Source organism: Euwallacea similis, chromosome 6 (genome assembly GCF_039881205.1).
Source record: "Euwallacea similis isolate ESF13 chromosome 6, ESF131.1, whole genome shotgun sequence".
In the NCBI taxonomy this organism is placed as follows: domain Eukaryota; kingdom Metazoa; phylum Arthropoda; class Insecta; order Coleoptera; family Curculionidae; genus Euwallacea; species Euwallacea similis.
Window position 1 is genome coordinate 5502953 of NC_089614.1, and position 25079 is coordinate 5528031.

Genomic DNA, 25079 nt, shown 5'->3' on the forward strand with positions numbered 1-25079 from the left:
TTCGTCTAATAATATATTATTTTGTAATTAGGCACGGTGGTAGCTGCGATACCACACTGCTAAAAATTTGATTATAATCTATATTATCGAACTGTTAAAATTTAATTGAAAAATTTAGAAAATCTGAAAATTACTAGATGTTTCAAATTTATAAATCTTTTTTAGTTTTTATTATAATCATAACTTTGGAGGAAAAAATAATATTATTTTATATGATTTTTGGTTATATGGCTGTACCTAAAAATCGCACTGTTAATTTGGTTGTGTAGTGTCTTTAGTTGTCCTATAAAACCGCGCGTTCTTCAAATTATATTTGGTAGTTTTTGAGATTTAAGAGCTTAAAAATGGATGATGAAATTCATCTGAGACACTGCATCTTCTACGAGTTTCAAAAGGGCAGTAATGGTTACTGCGAAAAATTTGTGTAGCACCGTAAGTGAAACCATTGTATACGTTAAACTGTTCAAAGATGGTTTCCAAAATTTCGAGCTGGAAATTTTAACCTCAAAGATGAACCTCATATCGGCACATGCTTTAATTTTAATGACGATATACTAAAGGTCATAAAAATAGAAGACCCATTTGTAACCAGCAGATACAGGAAAAGAGGGGCTATGATCATACCACAATATATCGATATAGAAAGAAATGAGGGTATCTTGACGAACTCATTGGGACATTGGGTACCGCAAAAATTGAGCAATACTATCCAATCTAGCAACCTGTATCACTATACAGGGTGTTATTTAAGTACATGGGCAAACTTCAAGGGATGATTCTTTGGATGATTCTAAGATGAAAAGTTTATATAAACATATGTCCGATAATGCTTCGTTTTCAAGATATAGGATGTCAAACTTAAAAAAAAAAGCGTTTTTTGCTCAAAATCGTTATAATCATTATGCCGATTTTATTGAAATTTGGCATTTACTTATTATTAAATGTTTTTTTACTAAAAAAATTGCATACCATTTGCCATACCATGTAATTTTAATGAAGCATTGTTTGATTTTTCTTAAATTTCTGGCGTTACCCCTGTACATGCCTCTAGCAAAAGGGGACGAACGATTTTTAGCATAAAATGTTCCTTTGTACCACATTAAAAACTGTTAGTAGGTTTCAACATCATATTAGTTTGCATCTTGTTATTAAGAAGTTTATTTGAAATATGTAATGATTTTCTAAAAAAAGCTTGACACCCTGTATTTTGAAAACTAACCATTACCGGACCTATATTTATATAAGCTTTTCATCTTGGAATCACTCAAAGAGTCATCCCTTGAAGTTTGGCCACGCTCTTAAATAACATCCCGTATGTTTTGCATTGCCCGCACGGAATAATTTTGAACCTTTTTTGGACCGGTTGGTTACTGGAGAGGAAAAATGGATTACATATGATAATCCAGTTAGAAAAAAGGCCAAATGTTTTCCAAATCACAACGCTCCAGCAGTCCCTAAATCCAATATACGCCAACAAAAACGAATGCTCTGCATGTTGGGGGACAGAAAAGGATTTATATATTATAAATTTTTGCCATCTGGACAAAGTCTTATCGCAGATATCTACTGTGATCAATCATCACGCTTGGATTAAGAAATTAAGGAAAAATTACCAACACTGGCCAATTGTAAAGGCGTTGTGTTTAAAATGACAACGCCCGACCACACACAGCACTTAAGACCAGACAAAAACTAGACCAAATGGGCTATGAAGCTGTTTATCACCCACCTTATTCGCCACATGTGGCGTCATCAGATTACCACTTGCTTTTGTCACTACAAGATTTTCTAAATGAGAAAAAAATTATATTGAAGAGGGGGTCAAAAATGCATTAATAGGATTTTTCCGCAAAAAAAGATATTTTTTTGCGGCCGGGATCGATAAGCTACCCATTAAGTGGAGACAAGTTATTGATAATAATGGGCAATACGTTGATATTTAATTAAATTTCTTTTCAAAGTTATGATAACTTCAATTTCCTTCAAAAATACGGTAGAAATTATAAGGCCTTATTGACGCCTCATAAGACTATTGGTGCACTCATCCATTACCAACTCGCCGTCTCACTCTTCGCTTTCCAAACTTGGATTGATGCGCTAACGTGTTGTCTAATGGATCTTGTAGGCACTATTCTCGTATAAAATGCTAGAATGCAATTAATTTCCTACAGAAGATCAAAAAGATCAAAAGCATCTTAAAGTTCATTTGCTATTTGTAGTATATAATTATCTCTACATATCTCAGCGAAGTTCCCTAAATGCACTTATAAATTACAATGCACATTCAGTGATTACAAAGAAGTTTCCTTGAGAAAACTGGCTTAGAATAGGTAATTTTCACGGCTTGATGGAGGTATTATTCTCCGGATTTGTGATTTTTTTACCGGTGGAAATTTAATTTCCCTCGGATCATAAATTTCGTTTCCAAGGCATGTTGTATCGTAAAATATGCAAGCGTCCTTTTACATTGCCTTTTTTAATGTAGTACTTATAAATCCTGATTAAACTTTAAAGCATTGGAAATCATTTTATTTAGTAGATCAATATAGCATGACTAAGCTGTATAAATAAGCTAAAAAAGGTTTATAGACGTATTGTGGGCGATTCCCTTGCAAAGGTCTATGCGAAGGACTGAATATATTAGCCTATACAACTTCTACACAATATTCAAACACGCTCATTTATATTTTAAAATCAATCGAAGGGACGATTTTAATGTTACCAGGCTATCATTTTTTCTTAGTTAGTCAATGCTGCGTATCTGATGAGCTTGTATTTTAAATTACCATTGAAATTGAGATTGAGGATATAACTTTGATAGAACTCCCCTCCGTCGAATTGTGCCATTGCTGAGCAGACACCAGGTTGATCTCTGCTGCAAAGATCCTTGTTGAGGTTATCTAAAGCTAAAGCAAATGCATAAACTGCATCCACTACAAACTGCACCTTGCTCTCCTGTTCGTACCTGCAAAAAAAAAGACTCTGATAAAATAGCAACGTATGAATAAGTACTATACAGAATTATCTGGCAATAGTATCTTGAGCCGGTGAATTTAAAGCAGATCATTTTTCACGCAAATTGATAAAGCATGACCTGGCGGAGCTTGCAAGGACTGCTTGAAAATTTATATGGTGCATTCGGGAATAAAATTTGATCGCACCCTTTGTTTTGCACAACCACCACCACAGAAGAAAAATGGCCTCCTATTTTTTATTCAAATAAGATAGAAACGTGGAGGGATTGTTTTTATGATTGCAATCAGTTTGTAGGTAGGTTTGATTTTGTCTTCAGGAAAACTCTCCTCTATTATCACAGAAAACGATAAAATAATTTTTTTCTCTTCCATGCAATAATGGTTGTATTTGGAGTAGCCTCACACGGACCCGGATGATTGCAGTTGGAAAACCTTTATTTATATTTACCGTTTCTTTTGCGCGAATCAGTGACCGTTACATCTCTTGCAAGGCCATAAAAACTATAGATTTAAGACAACTAAGGATGTGTTTGTGACAATTAGAAAGCTCCCGCCCCCCATCGCTTTATATCGCAAAGGAGTTTTGATTCCGAAATTACAATGGAATTTAATTATTTGATTTCGGTTATTTCGTTAAATATTCTATGCAATGTATTCTAATATCGAAAGTAACCACGAAAATCTTATAAACCCTAAGAACCTCGAACACTCCAATTTTCTTAAAACTGGAAATGTGGAAAATTTTCGTTCGTTGTTTTCGGTCTAGTCGACTGATAGGACTCTATTTTGAATCAGTATGCCTCTATTAAATTCCTGAAAGTTTTAAAATATAATTGCCTTAACTTTAGATTACTGTTGAAGTTACTCTTGAATAGTACAAGATTGCAAGATTATCCAGACAATTAATTTGAGGTGTTTTTCAAAGAAATTGTATCACGTATCTCCGGAATATCGCCGATGAAAGTGTGAAAAGTGATAAGAAATGGGTAACTTCCTCTTTTTTCCGCTCTCGACTGATATAGATCCTGCTTTGAAGCTGAATGCACAGTCGAAGTTCTGAAGCTTTGAAAGTTTTTTGGGGGCTTTTTCAAAACCCCTATTCAGGAAGATATTAGCAAACTATGAAAGTGACCCTAATCTCAAGAACTAAAAGAAATACATATTGCTACTCGGTTTCTTCAAGCATACGGAGCTCATCGAGATTATTCGTTTATCAAAAATAGTATTTCTTTATATTATTTTTAATTAATGTATATTATTTTATGGATATAAATTTTGCCTGATATTTTAAACATCAATACCTCAACTAAGATCTTAGAAATTTTAAAGTTGAGGTTGAAGCATCTTCAGTTCAGAGGCACTTTAAAAATCGAAAAAATCTGTATTAAAGTGACTTTGCATCTTAAAATCTAAAGGACTTATAAGTAAGTTTATGTCGTCTTGCAAAGTTCATCGAAGAGATTAGTTTGAAATTTTTTCACGTTAATCGCTTGACGGATTTCCGAGATATTGCCACTGAAACTTTATTATTTGTGTCAAAAATGGACACCGCACACCGTTTACAAACTTTTAGGAATATTTTTAGGCGCAAATTTTTGCCTTAATCAACTTATGCAGACCCCATTTTGGTCCTTAAAACTTGAATTGAGATCTTGGAGCATTGGGGAAAACTGCTTTATTCTTTAGAGGGATGTCTGCCAAAAATGTCAGAGTTTTTAATTATTTGCTTAATGTGACAGCGTAATTAATTTTAAAATCGCAGGAAGTCCTATGTCATTAGCAATATCATAACCGATGAGAAATTAGAGTTCTTTAATTTCTTTAAAATTAAGCAGTGATAAAAATTTTATGTACGAAAATGCAAGATACTAATGAAGAAAAATGTAAATTGGAAATTTAAATTGACCTTGGCATATCTCTACCTACACTTAATGCAAATGACGTGCAAAGGGCGGTGCAAAAGTTCTTTGACAAATTTCAAGAGGCGATTGCTGGCATTATTTTAAGATAAAAAGTTTGGTGTACATATTTCCTTCTATTAGAAAATATAGGCATTTTCCAGCCATTGAGGTTCGCAAAATTCCATTAAGGTATCTCGAGTGGATTCCTAGAATTAGAGAACTTGTATTTTTTAATTAAAACTTTAACCTTCGTCACGATGCTGTCAAAGGCTGTGTGTTTTTCCATTATAAAATGATTTCAACCATCCACCGAAATTTTCCAAAGTACTTTTAAGTAGAATCACCCTGTATAATAAAAAGTAAAACTTAAACAATATCTCATAATCATTATAACGATGCTGATAAGTATCACCATTTGTAAAAAGATGTTAGATCTTGATGACGAGGACAAGGGGATGGAGATTCATTAGAGCCGTCTAGCTGGGGCACTAAAAAGCTTATATAAATGGAGAGACATTTTAAGGAAATTTTATGCAAACATTTCTTGCTTCAAGTTTGGCGAACGTGCTAAATTGAATTGATTCCCTGCCTATTTTTGCCTTAAAAAATCCTGAAACTTGAAACAGATTTGTCTCTAGGCAACAAAATTACCTTCTAAAGCGTTCTGCATAGTTCCCCTCTTGTATGCCTATAAATCATTAAATGAAATTGGCTCTCTATTTACTTAGAATATGATGATATATGCAAATAAGCAATGCAGTTAGTGTCACTACGCTAGGAAAATTGCTTCTACAACACTGATAAGTTTAATTCAGCCTGATGGAGCCGGAAATTATATTGTTAATATTTAAACCACATATTAGGTTTGCGTGTTTCTGTTCCATATAGTAATTTCCCTTTCCTCCTAGATTTTTCTACTTCAACAAAATTGGTAGTCTGATTGAAGATTATACGTTCCTTGGTAAAAAAATTAATGTATTTTCCCCGAGGAATTAGCACCCAGAGAGATAAATTGAACATTCTCTGTGGTTTATACCTGAAATCGGCTAAAGTAAAATGAAACTAAATTGGTTCGATTATAACCCGAATCTGCGTGGATGCGAAGCCCTTGGCGGATGTGTTTTTGTGGCACCTAATTTAACTGGAAACAAAGTGAAACCTTGCATTTTTTAAAAGACTTTGGCCTAGTCTAGCTGAAATAAAAAATGTACTTTGTTAGCAGTAAGTACACAATTGCGGGGTGAAATATGGGGCTAATTTTTACCCTTCGCCTATTTGAAACGAAAATATAACGGCACTCAGTGATTGCTACCTAATCAGAGACCGCATTTTAGTTTTCTATTCTAAACCGAAGAGTTTTTGGGGTTTTTCGGCTGTTGCGGCTGCTGCATTTAAAGCTGATAAAGGCTAAAATGTATATGAAATGTTGACTGTCCTGGATTTTCATGTACGAAGGCTGCATACAAAATTTTCAAATTCTGGACAGTGATACGTTTTGTTACTCCACGTGTGGCCCTTGCAATCTTGTTAGAATATTGATAAACTTCGCCGTTATATAAGAGGGAAAATAAATAGTTCTTATCAAGTCGAGTCAGAAAGTAACATCAAAGCTCACAGGAATGATAATTAGCACTTCCACTGAAAATTTTACTATTGTAATAAAACGGAATTATAGGATAAAAACTTTAAATATGATTACACACAACGAGCCCTAAATATGCTCGGTTGTTTCATTTTATGCTCATAAAACGCCTTGTTGGTTTTATGCTGCCCTCTTCAAGATTAAATGGCCCTTATAACATTTTAAACGATGCTATACACAATATCGATTCTTTGAAGCGAAAAACTTTAAGGTGTAAGTCCCAAATTAAGCTTTAATACCTTGACAACAAGTTATTCCGTAGAAACGCTTGAGCATTCATTTTTATTGAACGTATAGCCCTAAAACTTTCCTTCTGCCGGAACTTTGAAAACTGTTTTAAAGGGAATTAGGAGATTTTCAAATGGCGGCTTCTTGATACCTGCAAACTTTCGAAAGGTGGCTATTCTTCCTTTTTACTCACCCATGTTCCGAGCTAAGCCTCAAATCTTCCTTGCAAACAGTGACGGTGACATTGGTTACTAAGGGCATATTCTTCGGAAGGGTGCATTGAAAGAAATCTTCCCAGTACTGCTCAAACCAGGGATTTCTTTTATTTCCTTCAGGTGTCAGGGACATCATGTAGGCATCAAATTCGGGGATTTTGGTGGACTGCAGTTCAACTGTAATAGAACCTTCAGCGACCTCTTCAACTCCTTCGACCAATTTTTGTTGTTTTCCCCACCCATCACTTGCCACCCAGTAAAAGTATCTTGAAGAGTTTGCCCGTTTTGCTGCTAGAAGAATTCGGCTGCAAGAGAAAATAATAAGAAAAAAATAATTTAGTTTGAATAATTTCGGAAAAATTGAAAAAAATATATAAATTTTAAAAGTTCTGATTTATGTTATGAAAGCGTTAATGGTATTTTTTGCAAAATTTCATGATGAGCCTTAAAGCAGAGAGAGTAGAGTCCCTCTTCTGATTCATGCTAAAATCGATTGATTTCGAGAATTTATGTTCATTCTGAATATCTCGTATGATGGCCAACGGCCTCGCAAATGCAACTTGATGTAGCTTCATTTAAGGGTACTTTCAAAATCATGAAACTCACTATTAAAGTGATCCTGTATCTAGGGAAGTACAGAGGACCTCAGGATCTAGTTTGGATAGAATTATATGAAGATCTCTGCTCTCACCTCTAACAATTTTTTTCATGAATTCCGACTAAATTTACAAGCTAATTTTCAAGAATTTTTTGTCACGAAATCTCGTACAATTCATTTACTGTAGAGTTTTCCGGGTTTCAGGCTGATTTTAAAAAAGAATCGTTCGTAGCTTAAATGAGGATGTTTGAGAAGTTTTTGTCTCTGAAAATCATGTCGATCTTCTCTGGCTTTGCGAGAAATCAGTGAAATTTTGGACATACTTTTTCAAACTCCATTTGCCTCGAATTCAAATCTGCTTTCACTTCCTACGGAAATTTTCACAATTTCGCTTTATATAGTAATTTTCAAGACTTTTCACTATGAAATTTCGAATTTGGAATGCTGGAGAGAATTTCTCGGAACAGTATAAATTCTCTCCAGGCTCAATTGGAAAATCTGCGAATTCACACCGTCTTTTGGTGCAGTTTTTTACTCTCGAAGTATCAAATCGCATATGAGAGTTTTCGCACATTAATTATTAATAGTAATTTTTATTCAGTTTCTTTTATAAATTCCGCACAATTCCGTTCTGGCCCTATGCAAGAATTTTTGCGAAAGAAGATCAAAACAGGATGGACATTTATCTAAATTAGCGTTTATTTTCATTGGAGATTTTCGCTAAATTAATCACAATTTCGAAGGGTTTCAGTTCGGAAGTTTTTCAGAATTCTCTGGATCGAGTCCAAACTCACCTAATTTTTTTAAGCATTCGAGCTCGATTTGGAAGGTAATTTTCAAAAAATGTCTTATTGAATCGTTTCATTGGACTGATTGACATTTCTAACTGTTCCTGGGATGTCTTAATCCTGGTTCAACAATCAATTTTTACGTGATGCAATCCTCTGGAATGTCTGGAAAGTAGAAACGATCTACCAAACATCGTCATTTTCTACGAAAAAAAAAACTTATTGGATCTTTTGATTGTTATATTTCACTTTTTTTCACTTTTCCCAGCCTATCTTATATCCTTGAGGATTTGGGAGGAAGATTAATACTTCTTTCTTAAGTAACTCTCTCCCTATATAGTATAGTGGCAATTTGTTTTCTGACAAACTTGGAAATGTGGAATAAATCACTAAATGTAACCCATTAAAGGTCTGTTATTAATTATTATGAGATTTTTCATATGAAGTTGAACAGTTCTGATAAAATACCGTATTTAATTAATGTATCACTCGTTGTCTAGAATTTAACATCAGGATTTTATGAAGTCAGTTATTTATGAAGGTCTTAATAGAATGACAAAAGTTAGTTTAGCTGCCTGGGAATAATTTCATGTATTGATGTCTGGTGCTTTTGCTTGGCGATTAAAACAGAATTCTTAGGAGTGGTTGGAGATATAGTTTATTGAGGACCAGCCACCGAGAAATTTTATTCCTCAGACAATTTACATTTTTATTGCATATTACCCTGCTGCAAATATGTTTACCTAACGTATCATGAATGTCTCTAAACTGAAGTTAAGACCCACATAACCCTGAATATTGGCATTTTCAGTGAAAACCTGTTTTATAATCTGACACCTGAAAGGTTTGATGGTGGTGTATAATTGAGCTTTAGCTTTATTATATCTGAAATATCTCAAAGGTCTATTTTTATTCATCAAATAAACTTCCTCGTGTGCAGAGAAGTTCTTGGCACGTGCCTCGAGCTGCTCAAGCAAAACTGATTGTAAAATTGTACGGAAAATTCGTTTTAGGTTGAATGACGGGAATGTGTTTTTGTTATTTCTCATATTTCTTTTGACAAAAATAAACTAAGATGAGGCATATAGATTCTTCGAGGGTCGACACCCCGATATAAATTATAACCCTTACATTAGCGTATCCCGGGACGGGTTTATCAAAGGAGGAACGAAAGAAAGCCATTCTTTATTCCGCGAAGGATTGACTGAATTTTTATAAACTTATGGAGTCATTTTGAAACAAACACGTAAAGGAAACCAGATAATATATCACGTAAAACGCTTTTAAACTAAATGTTTCAAAAACCTAATTGTTGAACAGAGCATTAAATGAAAATTTACGACTTTGCGTTCTGTGAACGGAAAGTATAAATAAGGGCTACATTTAATGATTAATTGCAGAGAATGGAAGAGTCTTTAATAGCTCCAAAATAACTCCTCACAATGCCATTTTTAGAACTAATTAAAAATCATTCAGATGTATGTAAAGGGTAACCGACGGGAACCTGACGGTTTTGAAATGAGCCGTACATAGTTATTTTTACAAAAAAATTAATTATAATTCATAAAATGGTCTATTATTACATGCCATTTGAGCACGTGTGAAAAATTATGTCGGGTAGGTGGTGTCCCTCCGCCTGAATACAGGTTTCCAATCTTCGCACGAAATCGGCCATTACCCGAGCCATCACTTCAGTGTTGATTTGAATGACTTCTTCCCTGATGGCCTCCTTTAGTTCTGGCAATGTACGGTGTTGATGAAAGTAAACACGTGCTTTCAAATACCTCCAAAAAAGAAAGTCACATGCGCTTAAGTCCGATGATCTCGGGGGCCATGGAACGTAATCGAAATACGAAATCAACTTTTCTGGGAACATGCCTCGAACCAATTGCATACATACACGAGCAGTGTGTGAGGAGGCACCATCCTGTCGGAAAAAAACATTTTTCAAATTCAGTTGTCTGCGAAGTTCGAGACGTAAGAAAGTGTTTATCATATGACAATAATATATGGCTGATTTCGTGCGAAGATTGGAAATCTGTATTCAGGCGAAGGGACACTACTTCCTGACATATTTTTTTGCACGTGATTAAATGGCACGTAATAATAAACCATGTTATGAATTATAATTAAATTTTTTGTAAATATAACTGTGTATGGCTCATTTCAAAACCGTCAGGTTCCTGTCGGTCACCCTTTATTATCACAGCGGAGAGATACGCGGCAGAATTATTCCGCCTAAAATTTCCACCAACATTGCACTTTTTATTTCGGGTATTAATAGGATCTTGAGCTGTCGAACTTACGACAAAGCCGGATTTACAGTATTTATTTTACCCGTGATTACAGAAAATCAGACGTTTTAGAGAAAATATTCTCGGGTATGTAATAAAAAAAACAATTAATACATTTTAGAATAGTTGGTAGGACTAGAAAATTAATTAAATAGAATCATAATTAGATAATAATACGTAAAGGTTTATTTCAATACTGAAACAAAATGGCTTTCATTTTTGAAATGCTTGAATTTTAGAGAAACAAGTCACTAAGTTGGAATTTAGAGTACCATTTTCTCAACCCGATCCCTTTAATCGTACTATGCACAGCCCTGATTCTCTGTTTACGTGATACGCACTGTCAGGTGTTCATCATAGTTGATGGAAAATCTAGGCCGAAAAACATCAAAGCTCCCACGCTCGAGTGGTGCTGCTCTATATCCCTCTGCTGTGGTATTCCCAAGTAAATTGAAAGGTCCGTCCCTTTATAGTAAAATTAGGGAGGCTCATATTCATTTACAACTTGACCTGATTAATGAACAAATAAATGAAACTTCCCTTCTTCGAAAAATCACCACACACACAAAACTTTGTATTTAATCAAGCCGGACCAATTTCTTGGGATAATTAATGGTCGAAAATGTTCAAGGCTTGTTCAGCCAAGCCACTTATCTTGTTAGCACCCAAGATTTATGTTTCGACGACCCGTTTTGATTTATATCTTTTTATTATAAAAGTAATTTGACACTGACAGAGAAGAAATGAAATACTCAAAACACCTAAATTGGATGGGAACCTGTCGACGGATATGCTCGAAATTATATTACCATCCACAAAGCTTGGCTTTGTGGGAAGTTTTTGGATTTCTCACGTGACTTTTCATGGGGTTTCCGTGTATTCTCTCCAATAAGCGGATTTAAGAGAATCGTAAAATTACTTTCTGTAAATACGTGTTCAGTTTAAGCAGAGAGCCGAAGCTTTGCTTTGTTGCCTTTCAGCCTTCTTATTTCCATGATTACATGGATGTTGTGATTGGGCAAGCTTTACAGAGATTTTCCACGAATTATCTATCATACTATATTATCCACAACTTTAATACGTAGTCGATCGGTTATGGAGGATTCTTGTTCCTTATCAGCCCGAGTTAGTCTGGACAATTACTCGGGTAGCTCGAAAAGCATCTAGGGTAAACATGGGATAATACGTTGGAAAATTGTTGATTTAGGGACATAGAAATTTTACATATAGAGGGGAGGTTGTTTAAAAAAATCGAGTTTCCAACCTGGTTGAAATCACTTCAGGCGTGTCTCCTATATAATCTTTATATTCATAATCCTTCTTACCCTTAAAATAACTAAAAGTTTCGTTGAGCCATAGCTAGGCTTGGAAAATATGATATTTTTATGTATCAATCTACGGATTTTTGAGATATTCGAGATTTGCGGAAACAAGCGTAAGGTGACTGGAAAAAGGGTTATTTTTTTATTTAGAGGGTGAAAACGCGAGCTTTTCAAACAAACTACCTAATAAATTATTATGATTCCTGTGTGTATGTTCCTAAAGGGAACATGTGTTTCGCTGTATCGATCTCTACTGGTTTTTGATATGTTTAAGGGTACATGGAAACAAGCCGGATGTATTTTTAAAATAAATTTCTCCTCGCAAAGAAGGTGAATTTCACGTTTTTAAGTTACTTCAGGCTCGTCTCCATCGAATATCTTGAAATGTGCAGGAGTGGATAATTCATCTATCGGTGCAGGTATTCTCTCTTTCTGGTTCATGATAATGAACTGATAGATTGCTTCTTTATATACATATAAATTGAAAACATAATATTCAGGGTGGATTATTCGAACAAATTGAGTTTAAAGCCTCTAAATAAAAAGGATTTTGTTTTAAGCCAATTTCGTCTCTCTAAATTATCCGTTATCTCAAAAACATGTAGAGATCGATATAAGATAGATACTGAATAGAGGGATAATATAGTGATAAATTCTTACTCTAGATATGTACAAATATATATCATATATAATATACACGGTGGTTATTTAAAAAATATTGAGTTCTCAGAATCAAGCATAACTCGTTTGAAGCAAATGGAGGCATTTCCCTATAAATCTTCGAATAGTTGAAAAACAGATAGAGATCGATATAGGATAGATAGATAACTAAGTTATCCTCTTGAAATGTATAAACAGATAACGTATAATAATGTACAGGGTCGATCGTTAATAAAAAAAACTCGAGTCTCCGATATCGGAATCAAGGGAAATTTGCTAGTCAATTCGGGTGTTTCTTCACAGATCCTGAAATATCCCAAAACCCATCAGAGATCCGTGCAGAATAATACATTGATAAATTGCTCTATCAAAGACCAACAAGCAGGCAAATTATAATATACAGGGCCGTTTATACGAAAAAATCGAGTTTACGCTTTATGAATTATTGGGAACTGCCCCTTGTCTGTAGCTTTTTCTAACAAGCAAAACAGATAGACATTCTATAGATCCACCCGTAGGTTAATTAAGGGCTCGCCAGAGACCCTCAACTTCTGTTGGACGTTACTGTTCTCACTCGGGCCTAATTGTATATCTTCAAATCTGGAACTCGAACTGCAGGTCGTGTTGGTTAAACAATCCGGCCTTAACCCATTTGCTTACTTAAACGTTTGAACCTTACTGTACCGAAACTAATGAAATGGTCAAATTATATTGTTCGATTGGTATGTGCAAATGTTCCTATTATTGATGACAAGGTATCCGCAATAATTATTGTAGTTGCCAGCTGAATCCATCATGGAATTTATTTTGGGGAGTTTAGTGTTTAATCAGGGAAGCCTGTGGATGATAGGGAAGGGGATCAGTGAATCAAGATTCTCTCATGCAGATTATGTGGCCAGTGACCTGTTAACACTCGATTTTGATTAAGCAAACACGTGTAAGTATTGTTTGGAATAATAAATTCAATATTCAGTGCAGCTAAATTGAGGGTTATTGAAGAACTTTCTGCAAAATATGATACTTTTAGTGGGAGATTAATTTTTCCAAACGCTGATTACAGTAAATCTTCTTTCCTAATAAATTCAGTCAAGTTCAATCAGTAGCTCATTAAAATCTCCTCTTTCCAATATAACGTTAATGAATGACTAATTCTCATAAATTGTATGTTTTAATTCACATATATCGATTTTCAAACGAAATATCATGTATAATTATTTCGTATTAAATATTACCAATTGAGTTCTAATCCATTTTGAAAAGAGTTCGACCCATAAATAATTTTAGAGGGAGTCGATTTGGGGGTGTCGGCTATTGAAGCATGGACGCTGGAAAAAAGGCAATGAAGATACCCTCAAGGGAAAACTCGTTCAATATGGGATCTAACTGATTCTCATTGCGTATTAAAGGACAAAATTTTCATTTAAAACATTGTGTCGATGAGGGTTCAGGTAAGTTCATGCCGCATTTTGTTAAAGCCGCCGTTATTACTCAAACTGAATATTAAATGGAATACAATTGTTTCGCTTTCCGCGTCAGTTTAGCCCGTCCCTTTATGGCAATAAAGAATTTCACTTTTTAGTTTTCCCTAAATTGATGCTCGGGGGGTTTTGTATGGATTGGCCCAATGCAATTTTCATTAGGTAATTACGTGACACAACTAAAGGCGGATTACCATTGTATTACTTAACCATTTCAGTGAGCTCAGCTTTATTCCAATTTAAAGTTATTTTGAAGGCGATTTAAGTTCGTTATTAGCACTGACAGATGTTAAGGTTTACAAAAGCTACACTTTTATGGATAGAGCCTCTATCTGAGATTTCGAACTTTTGAAACTCGTATAAAACTTTTCTCGTATATTAGATTCAACCCGAACTTAAAAGTAACATAACACTTACCGAGCATCTTCAGCCCTTGTGAACAAAATGACACCCCTCGCGTTGCCTTTCTTCTTGAGTTTAGTGATAATATTATCGAATTCCTTCTCATCGGCGTTGCTGGGAATTTTTTCAGCTGTAGCTATGCACACGTTACGATCCTCGGCTTCTCTATGAAACACCTCAATTCCGTATTCGCCATAAGAGCCTTCGGAGTAAACTGTGGATACGTAGGACCAATTGATACTCTTCACGATATCAACTAACGCACTAGATTGGAACGTGTCGGGAGGTACTGTACGAGCGAAGTACTTAAATCGGCTTTTATCACTTAGAGCTTTGGCAGTGGATGCAGGAGATATTTGAGGTATCCGGAATAGTCCCAAGAGGTTGGCGACTTGTAGAGAAACCGAACTGTAACTACCACCGACCACACCGAACGTAGTACCCGAAAAATTTATCTTTGGGCGCGGAATTGAATGATCTTGGCACTCGTAATTGGAAGTGTCTATATTGTTCAACGCCGATGCTCTAACGAATGCTAAGGATTGATTTAGTGCGTAAGTTTCTCGAGAACAAGTGTCTACAATATGAGCACCTATGGTGATGTTTGGAAGTATGCTTGAGTCCGCGTTGATTCTGTCGATGGCAAACAGCATAGCTTCCAACCTCTGTACACCTCGATGGTACACTTTGTGTCCACATGGTGTTTTCTCCCCTCTCTCGTGAACTGGAAACAGCCCTCCCAGGATTATGTCTCCAGGAATGGTACTAGATGCTTGAAAGGATTCGACTTGTGACTGGGCTATTTCCTGCTGGGCGAACAGAAAAGGAATAAGAGGTACTATCAGGAACGCTAATAACATCCCCAGCTGACTTCTGGTACTTTTTAAACTGCCTTCACACTGAAAAAGAAAATTACCTTTAGATTATGCGCTGGTAAGACTGATTACAAACTAGCAAACTCTGCTTGATAGTTACTTCAATTTAGTGAAAAACATGGTGCGATTAGTTTTGCAAGATAAGGCCAACTTTCCCAATAAACCGAAACGGATGCTCCGCGAAGTTAATAAATAATTCAGAAGCACAATGGTCTTTTTTGACGAGCAGCATTCAGTAATTCTAAGCAATTTTGTCGGTTTATATTATGTGATTAGTGCTATAACTAATGGTCTTTTTGATTCAGGTTAGTTCTTTATGGGAAGTTTTTGAATTTCTCACGTGACTTTCCATGGAACGTATTTTCTCCAATGCGCTTTTAGTAAATACGTGTTCGGCTTATGGAGAAAGTCAAAGCATTGCTTTGCTGCCTTTCAGCCCTCTCATTTCCACGATCACATGGACGTTGTGATTGGACAAACTTACAAAGGTTTTTCAGAAATTATCCGCAACTTTCACGCATAGTTAACTAGGTAAGGAAGAATGTTGTTTTTAATCACTCCAAGTTATTCTCGATAATTACTCAGATAACTCGAGAACCAGCTGAGTCAGGAGAAAATTGATTATTTAATGACGCAGAAATGCAGAATATACAGGGTCGTTTCGAGAAAATTCAGTTTTAATTCTGATTTAAGATACTTGAGGCTTGCCTGCTACATAACTTTTATGTTCATTACCATCTCAATTTCTCTTTATAAGAATAAAATGTGGCTTTAGTCATAGGTATGGCTAGAAAACATAACGTTCGTCTATACTGTTCTCCACTGATTTTCGGGATATTCGATGTTTGCGGAGACACGCCTAAAGTGACTGATAAAAGGGCTATTTCTCTTTATTTAGAATGTGAAAACTTAATCTTTTTCCAACAAACCGCCCTGTACATTATTATATTTCCTGTGCATGCGTTTTTAAAGGAGCTCGTGTTTTGCTATATTGATCTCTACCGGTTTTTAATATCTCTATGAAAACGCGCATGTATTCCTCATAAAGGGAGTGAAATCTTGATTTGCTTTAAATGAGCCACCCCGTATAATAATTGGTAAATTGTTAATTTACAGACGGAAAATGTAATGATAACAATTTTATGTTTTTAATACAGTTCAGGTTTATTTCCATAGAGCGTTTGCAGTGATGGTTAATTGATCTCTCAGTGTTGATATTTTTTTATTTTTAGATCATTGTAATGAATTGATATACTGCTCCTCCATTTGCGTATGAACCGAAAATACACTCATCGGCAAAAGTCTTGCACCCCCATATTATTTCAACAATGCACCATTTTTTGAAGTAGTTTAAAAAAAATTGTTTTTGTTTATTTGCTTCTTTGGTTTTTGTTGATAGTCATCCGTGCTGAGTCATTACCTCTGCCCAATATATTTTTTAAATGCATGAAAATGCAAATATTGGGGAGGTGCAAGACTTTTGCCGATGAGTGTATATTAATTCTCAGTGTCGCTCATTTGAAAAAATTGAGCTTTCAGCCTCGGAAGGAAGAGGATTTTTTTAGGTCAATCCACTGTTGTCTTTCCAAATTATCGAATAGCTTAATACAATTAGCGGTCGATATGAGCTAGATACTGTATAGAAAGATAGTATGGTGATAAATTGTTTCTTGAGAAAGAAAATTACTTTTAGCTTATGCGCTCGTGAGACTGATTACAAACTGACAAACTTCGCTTGAGAGTTATTTGAATTTAGTGAAAAACATGGTGTGATTAGTTTTGCAAGATAAGGCCAACTTTTGCAATAAACCAAAACAGATGCTCCCCGAAGTTAATAAATAATTTAGAAACACAATGAGCTTTTGTCGGTTTACATAATGTAATTAGTATTATAACTAATGACACTTTTAGTTCTTATCTTAAATGCGGAAAAAGAGAGAAGTTGTTGACAATAATTGAGAAGTTACTCCCCACACTAAGGGAATTTACTGCTTGGAGATAGCGGTTTTTTCCACTAAACAAAGGGAAGGGCGGTTGTAAATAACATGCGCCCCATTACTATCTTTCCTGTGTAGAAATTGTAGCGTACATTTCCCTTATCCCTTTTTGGGGGGTAGTTGCTTCCTCTACGTTTAGGGCCTTGTTGTTAAGTGATAAAAGGTATTTCGTCTATAAAATTTTATGGGACGCTTTGATATAGGGGCTGCTCTTGAAACTCGGTCTCCTTTGCGATCGAGTTTCCCAAAAAAACATTGTGGAAAACGAAAATTAAATACTGTTGATTTTGGCTATATAAAGTTTTCCGTTTCCATTACTGCTGAGCGTCAGAAATGATTTTAATTGTTAACTATAACTAAAAACTCAAACTACGGGCTCTAATATCTACTTACTCTACTAATATCTACTTATTTCTAAGCCTGATTTGCACAATTTTAGTTCAGGTGAAGTTCACCATAGATGATAATAAGGAATAAAGTTCAAATATGGTGGGATCTACAAAACGGTGATAATCCGGAATCATTAGATCACAAACAATGATTTTCCTCTGTGAATTACTTCTGGTCTTTAAAATCCCATATTGTCAGAACAGATTATGTTTTCTACGAATTATAGTTGGGGGTTCAGGATTAAAACTAAAATTTGCAAATTATTCATGCTCAAGGGATCAAAAATTCTTTTTTACTTGGATTCCTTACTCTTAATGCTCAAAATTTGGTAATTAGATAAAATGACAAGTGCAGTGATTGGTGAAAAATATTGGACTGGAAGAAACATATTTTCTTATATAAATGTATAACTCATTTCCGAGTTTTTCAAGTGTAGATTTATAATCTTTAGTTAAAAAAAAGTCAATTTAGTTAAAATTCTGAGATATTCCTCCTGCTTCAAAAACCTTTTTCATTTGGAAGTATTTCCTGCTACTGTCATCTTGATACGAGCCTGAAAATTCGCAAATCGACCGCAAAGCATGACGAAATTGAAATTGAATTAAAAACTGGTTTAGATGGCAAAATTCAAAGCTCAAAACTTTTTTTATTTGCATGGAAACGTACTAATTATCTCAAACGGTTTTTTCTTAAACGAATTATGTGTGCTTAACAATACTGAATTCGTTCAAGTTTCGTGTTCGATTCGTTTTCGCTGCCATTCGCACTGAGGGCCGCAAATAGCAAAAGATTTGCTGTTTGAGATTGACGGGATCCGAGGTGTTATATAAAATGTCGAAATTTGAATGAACGGACGAAAAAATTTCACGCTTGATGGAAGCTTACAGAATAGAGGAATTATTGCATAAGCACTTGGAAGAGCTCTTCAACTGTAAGATAAGGCCGGGGGTTTATCCCCCACATTTATTTTTAACTCCCTATTAGTAATTTTTACATTACAAAGAACACATTAAAAATAAATTTAGTTAGAGATACGTCAAGAAGTGTTTTATGCATAAAAATACGTTCACCGAAAAGAAATATTAAGAAAAAATGAAGACCCTCTTGATTTTATTTCGAAGGGGGAGAGACGAAAATATGAACCTAGCTGGATTAGATGATTTACATTTTTATAGATGATTTCCAGTACTAGGATTGAAATTTAGCACAAAATAAGTGTTTTTATTCATAATTGCACAAATATCTTGAAAACGATTCGAGATACAAAGAAAAAGCAAGAAACTAAATCAAAATGAAACAAAGAATCAAATTGAAAAAAGTAAACAGTCAGTGGTGTACTAGAGAAAGGTTTGGAGTTGTAAATTGGAGAACTCAAAAAAATATAATTGGTAAGTGTTCTCTGGGTAGTACCTAATATGTTACGAATATTCCAAATCTCTGATTTATTAAATGTATCACACTGCCTTTATTTTTTAATTCATTTTGTTATTTAAATAAATGAACTTTTACGTATTGCATTATTTTCTATCGCGTTCTGGGTTTTAAACGTTAGCTACTTATATGTGATATTTTACATCTTTTTTTATTTTTTAGTTTAAACTTTGAAAATGTCTACTTTTGTGCCCGGAAAAGCACATTTGCGGGAAGCTTAGCTTTTTATCTTCCACCTCAATAATAGCGCCATCGAAGCTCATCAAATGCTCGTCAATGCGTGTGACAACAATGCTCCTTCATTAAGAACCTGTCAAGGGCGGTTTAAACGATTCAAATCTGGAAATTTTGGCGTCATCGACAAGAAACATGAAAAGCCGCCAAAAAAGTTCGAGGATGAGGAACTGCAAGCATTATTAGGTGATGACGACGCTCAAACGCAAGAACAGTTAGCGGCTTCTCTCAACGTCACTCGACAGGCTGTTTTATTTCGTTTGCATGCTATGGGGAAGATCCACAAGGAAGGAAAATGAGTGTCTCACGAATTGACTGAAAGGAACAAGAAAAGTTGAAGAAGGAAATCTGAAATCCTGCTAGAGAGGTATCGAAGAAAGTTTTTTTTCATGGTGTTGTGACTGGTGGTGAAAAATGGGCGTATTTTGACAATCCAAAGCGTAGGAAATCATGGGTAAGTCCAGGACTCACATCAACTTCGATCGCAAAACCCAATATTCATATCAAAAAAGTTCTCCGCATCTGGTGGGATCAATACGGCATATTGTACCACCAATTTTTGCGACTAGGCGAAACAATCGTTGCCCATCGCTATCAACAATTAACGCAGTTACGCTAAGAAATTTCAGTGGAACGATCAGAATGGGCGAATCGGCATGACAAGTTGAGACTGCTTCATGACACCGCAAGGCCGCATGTCGCGCAATCGGTAAAAGACACACTGAAAGGTTTCGAAAGGGAAGTCTTACCCCACCCGCTGTACTCTCCAGACATCGCTCCGTCAGATTATCATCTCTTCCGGTCAATGACACATGGTCTGACCGACCAGCGTTACGAAAATCGCGAGGAACTTCAAAAATGGCGTGATGAATGGATTGCTTTAAAACTAATAAATTTCTTTAACGATGGAATCCGTTAACTACCCAATCTATGGGAGAATGTCGTATTTAACAATAGAAATGATTTTTAATCAATGTTAAGTATGAATTTTTCCAGTTCATACAATTTTTTAACCGTAAAGACTACTAACCTGAACTAACTTGAGCTAACCTGAACTAACCTGAATTAACCATAAAGACCGTGGTACGTGGGGTATAAAGAACGTGAAGTCATGCTTGCGCACCAAATATATGTTTCAAAAATTGTAGTTACCATGATCATCCGATCTTGATAACAAGGCGTTTTCAGACATATGTATGTACATACTATGTTCATATGAACGTTTTGTCGTATACTTTGAGGTAAAATATGCATATCGTTAAATATTGCGTAATAATTTCGAAATACCGTGTACAGATGACATTAATTATACAGGATACCAGATTAAAGAAGAGGACAGGACATACGAAGTGTCGACCGATTAAATTTATTAAAATTAAAAATAGGTGTTAATTCGTTTTGAACCTGTTTTCAAAAGTAAACAATAAATTGCGACCGAACTAACTTTGAATCCCATTATTCGCAATTCGATATTCGTTTGATCTTCGTTTGCGTTGAGATGCGTACTCATTGAGGGTTTAAGGGTGCTTACTACGTAAGCACGCTTAAATTCAGCAGGTAAAAACGTGACTTTAAGGTATTTAGTTCCTATGCACTATACATATACTATCTTTATGAGCCGCATGTGATTATTTTGACAAAAAGCGATTAGAGATAACATCAGGAAATTCTACATCTTTGAAATCGGTGTGAAAAAGCCGATCTAATAAAGTATTAATATACAGCGTGTTCGATTAAAAAAGTCGAAATTTGATTTTATACTGAATCATTTTTTGAGCAATATTTTAGAAAATTCTACGAATATCAATATACAAAATGTAACAAACAAATACGAGGTGACTCAAAAGCAAGGATGTTTATCCTTACTTGGGGTCCTCTGGAGGGAATATACATGGCATGGTACCCCTCTGCTTTGAACATTTCCGAGAAAAGTTTGAAATTTTTGTGGTGTTTTTTTTTCAGTTTGGCCGACCATCTGGTACTTGTGTCGAACCCGGAGTCTTCGACTGAGGTTTTGAAGTCTGGAAAATGCAGTTAAAAACTTTTGTTTTAAAGCAACTTTCCAAATGGGAGAAATAAATATCTCAAGATCAAATAGGGACATTTTCCCGTTTCCACGTTTAAAGCGAAAAGTTGATAATAAGTAGCCTTAACCAGAGCTACCTGAAACTTGGAAAGAAACCGAGAGATGATACATTCAAAACAGTCACCTTTAGTTTATGTCGTCAACTTCCACCTATTTTCCTTACTTTCCTTGTGTTCAGAGCAAGTGTATACGAACTTCCCCTAACACCTATAAAACAAAATGGAAAACTTGGATTGACAAGCGGCGTATACCACGCATTTATATCTTGAAGCAAATAGATTGAAACTCCGCAAAAGCACCTTATGCTCATAAAACTTCTGATGGTATTTGATATCTTTGGAAAGTTTTTCTGAAGTTGAACAGGTGCTTCAATGAGGCTGAATTAATAAACTTCGACCATTCGAGAAGCAGTTTCGGAAGTTGGGCAGTTTAAATCTTTTATGCTTGAAATAAGAAAAGGCAGCAGAATGTACGGTAATAGTTCTGACTTTGAGCTGCTTATAGAATATTCTAGATTCTAGAGGGATATTTGAAGCATCGGTACTCACAGAAAATCAGCGGATACGGGTTTCGCGGACCAAACGGGCTTCGACTGAGTCATTTTCTATTTGCCTGAAAACTGAATACTCGCAGTTAACATATTTATAAACGAGGATTTCCTAATTTAAAACAATAATTAGCGTTTCAGGCTCTGAAATAAACCGAACTTAGTGACGCTAATTAAACACTGAAAATTAAGCTTAATTATATGCCTCCCTAGGAGACAATTAACTCGAGATGGCAATAAAATCCATATATCAGTCATTAACATGGAACTTAACTAGCAAAGAAAAGTCCTTGGAGCGCTACTCGACAGAAGTTCTTTAGGCAAAATATTTGTCGAATTTAAAACTGTTTCACTCGAACAAATTCGATCGGCGAATACTTCTGGTTAAATGAATTTTCTACTTAGAACTAATTAGCGAAATAGATTTCCTCTAGAATTTCCATTATTTGCACAAAATCCTCCAGGCGGCAATGCTGTCTATACCTTCAATTCGCCAAAATTAATGCAGAAAACCTGAATGATCTCGCTAAAATTGGAATGAAATTCTTTGCCAAGTGTCATGTTTTACCTTATTATTCATTTCGTTAAAGAGAAATAAAAAATAAACTTTTAAACATAAATTTCTCCTTTGTGTGCGGCAAAGGCTTTCGGGTTAGTTCGGGCTAGGCCTGTCAACTCTAGGTCTTATCAGTTATTGTCCGAGAGTCTTAGGGAACAGACAAAAGGTATTTGTGGACGTGGTTTGTCTGAGGACGAGTATCGAACTTTTTGTATAACGCCGGCGAAGAAACATAAAGATAGTCCATGATGATGTTGCATTAGGAAGAGTGAACAATTTTCTAGTATCAGGCAGAGCAGGGTTTGCTTATATGGCTGTTTAACAACAGCCTTTTCAACAATCCAGTCGCACATAATTTTGTCATTGTTTTGGCATTTTGCAGATAAGGACTATCCCAAGAGAGAATGTAAGCAATCGCAATGTTATCATAACACAATTTGCAGCAATTTCAGCGAAACTTCTACATTTCCTCGCCTAGGGCAATGCCGACTCTTTGCATTAAGAAATATTGCGAGCGTAATCTTTATCCTCAAGGTATCAAAAGACACTAAACTCTCGTAATTGGCTTTTGGCCGGATCCAGGTCAAACCGAATTTCCTTTGAGGGCGAAGTTAAAATTCTGTTAATCCTTATTCAAGGGTTAGGGCAAATAATTAAAGCCAAACCTCCAATTATTATGTGCGCAAATGTTTAGAATGGTAACACTTTAATAAACCATGAGAACGAGGGAAACGTAAAGCCTTTGTGTATACCTCCTACTTTCTCATATATAAGATCGAATATTTTTGGGTCAGTAAAATAATAGCCTAATAGTCATCAATCATTAGGTTTACTTTGATGGTTCAAAAAGCACACTGTTTTATGTGGACAAAACGTCATTTAAGAGTTATATTATACCTAGAACAGTTTTATGCATTCGTCTATGCATGTTTATACGTTAACTTAGAAAATCCGGGTTTGTTTGGAACATTTCCTTAGAAGATTGGTAGGAAATGTAAAGGGGTGTTTACTTAGATCATTGAGACTGTTAGTTCAGGCCAGACCAATTCATTTTCATTTTCCTGAATTTTCTCTTGATACTTTTAAAATTTTTCACTGTTTTTGGCGCAAAAATTTCGGATTACTTCAGATTAGTTCAAGTTAGTTCAGGTTAATCGAATGGTACGATCGATTCGTGAGTCCAGTTTTGACTGCCCAAGGCTTCTCTTTGAAGATTCCTTAAATCATAGTCACTAGTCTTCAATATTCCTTAGGTTAGTTTTTCTGACGAGTTTCCTCTTGAAGTTTTCAAGAAAATTTCTTAAGGACAATTCTTTTCTTAAAAATTTTGGACCAATCTTGGCCATCTCTAGTGCAGGAATGGGGTTTCGCCAAAGCTAGCCAGGGTATGGTTTTCGATAAAACCGCCCAAAACGTCACAAATTACTTGTGAACTAACGATGGTTGACCAAAAATAATTTTTCCTCAATAAACATTTAAAATTTTTACGTTATTTTCGAAACTGTTTTTATTATTTCCTTATAATGTTAAGCAATTTTACACCAGCACCCATCACCAACAAATTTGCAGTTCTGGCTTTAATTGTAGTGGTGTTTTTGAGGGAATTTCGATTTCTTGTATATCGAATTGGAACCACTGAATTAGGTCTCTCGATTATAGTTTACTTTTTTTCTAACCGTTTATGCCACGAAATGAAACCACAAAATTTATAATTTTTACTTAGGAGTGGCAGTGTTTCGACATTTTAATCCCGAAATTCACAGCTGTGAATTTTGTTTTACTGGTGAAGAATTTTGAGGTTATTAGCTTTTTAAACTACGTGAAAAGTGAACACAACGAATTTCGAATTATGTCACGAACCCAATGCTTTGCATCTCGCATTAAAACCGCAAAATTTGGTTTTCAGTTCAAAGTTTCGAAAAGCTGCTTTTTTCAGACTTCAAACGAGGTAAAACCATGACATTTTGAAGCTCTAATTAGATTTTTCGAATTTGGTTTCCGGGATCTTCAAATTTTGAGCAATTAGGCCAGGAAGAGAAAATTTATTTTACGTTATAACTAACGAAATCGAAGACTACAATTTTTTAAGTTTTATTTCTTAAACAATATATTGGTATTCCTTGATTTTTCAAGCACTTGATCATGAAACTTTTTAAGTTGATTTAAACTTCAGTTGAATTCAATTTGATTTATTTTTAAAAAACTTGCAAGCTAAGTCGAGCTGTAAATTCCTACATGTATCCTTAGCGTTAAGGGGGTATTTAAGAATTTATTTGGACTGCCTTTTTAATAATTTGTAAACTACATGAATGGGAGAGAAATATCCTCTCTCATCGATTAATTTAACTTTTCAAACCTGACAATGTCGATTTAAGTCGGTGAGGAATTATATAAAGCACTTTAAAAGATGAAGGTCTAAAGCATTGCCCGAAACTCTTATATATACGACCATTATAA

General features: G+C 35.1%; 1 protein-coding gene across 3 annotated transcripts in view; it reads right to left on the bottom strand.

Annotated features, from left to right (window-relative positions):
• The window catches only part of mGluR (metabotropic Glutamate Receptor), a 78651-nt gene that overhangs the window by 15889 nt on the left and 37683 nt on the right, over positions 1-25079 (bottom strand). For 2 of the 3 annotated variants that reach the window (XM_066391187.1, XM_066391184.1), the window contains exons 2-5: positions 22065-22135; positions 14519-15402; positions 6940-7266; positions 2787-2965 (exon numbers count right to left, since the gene is read on the bottom strand). In XM_066391187.1, coding sequence (XP_066247284.1) covers positions 2787-2965; positions 6940-7266; positions 14519-15363 — 1351 coding nt within the window. In that variant the 5' untranslated portion in view covers positions 15364-15402; positions 22065-22135. The remainder of the gene's footprint in view (positions 1-2786; positions 2966-6939; positions 7267-14518; positions 15403-22064; positions 22136-25079) is intronic. The other variant, XM_066391185.1, reaches the window with a different exon arrangement.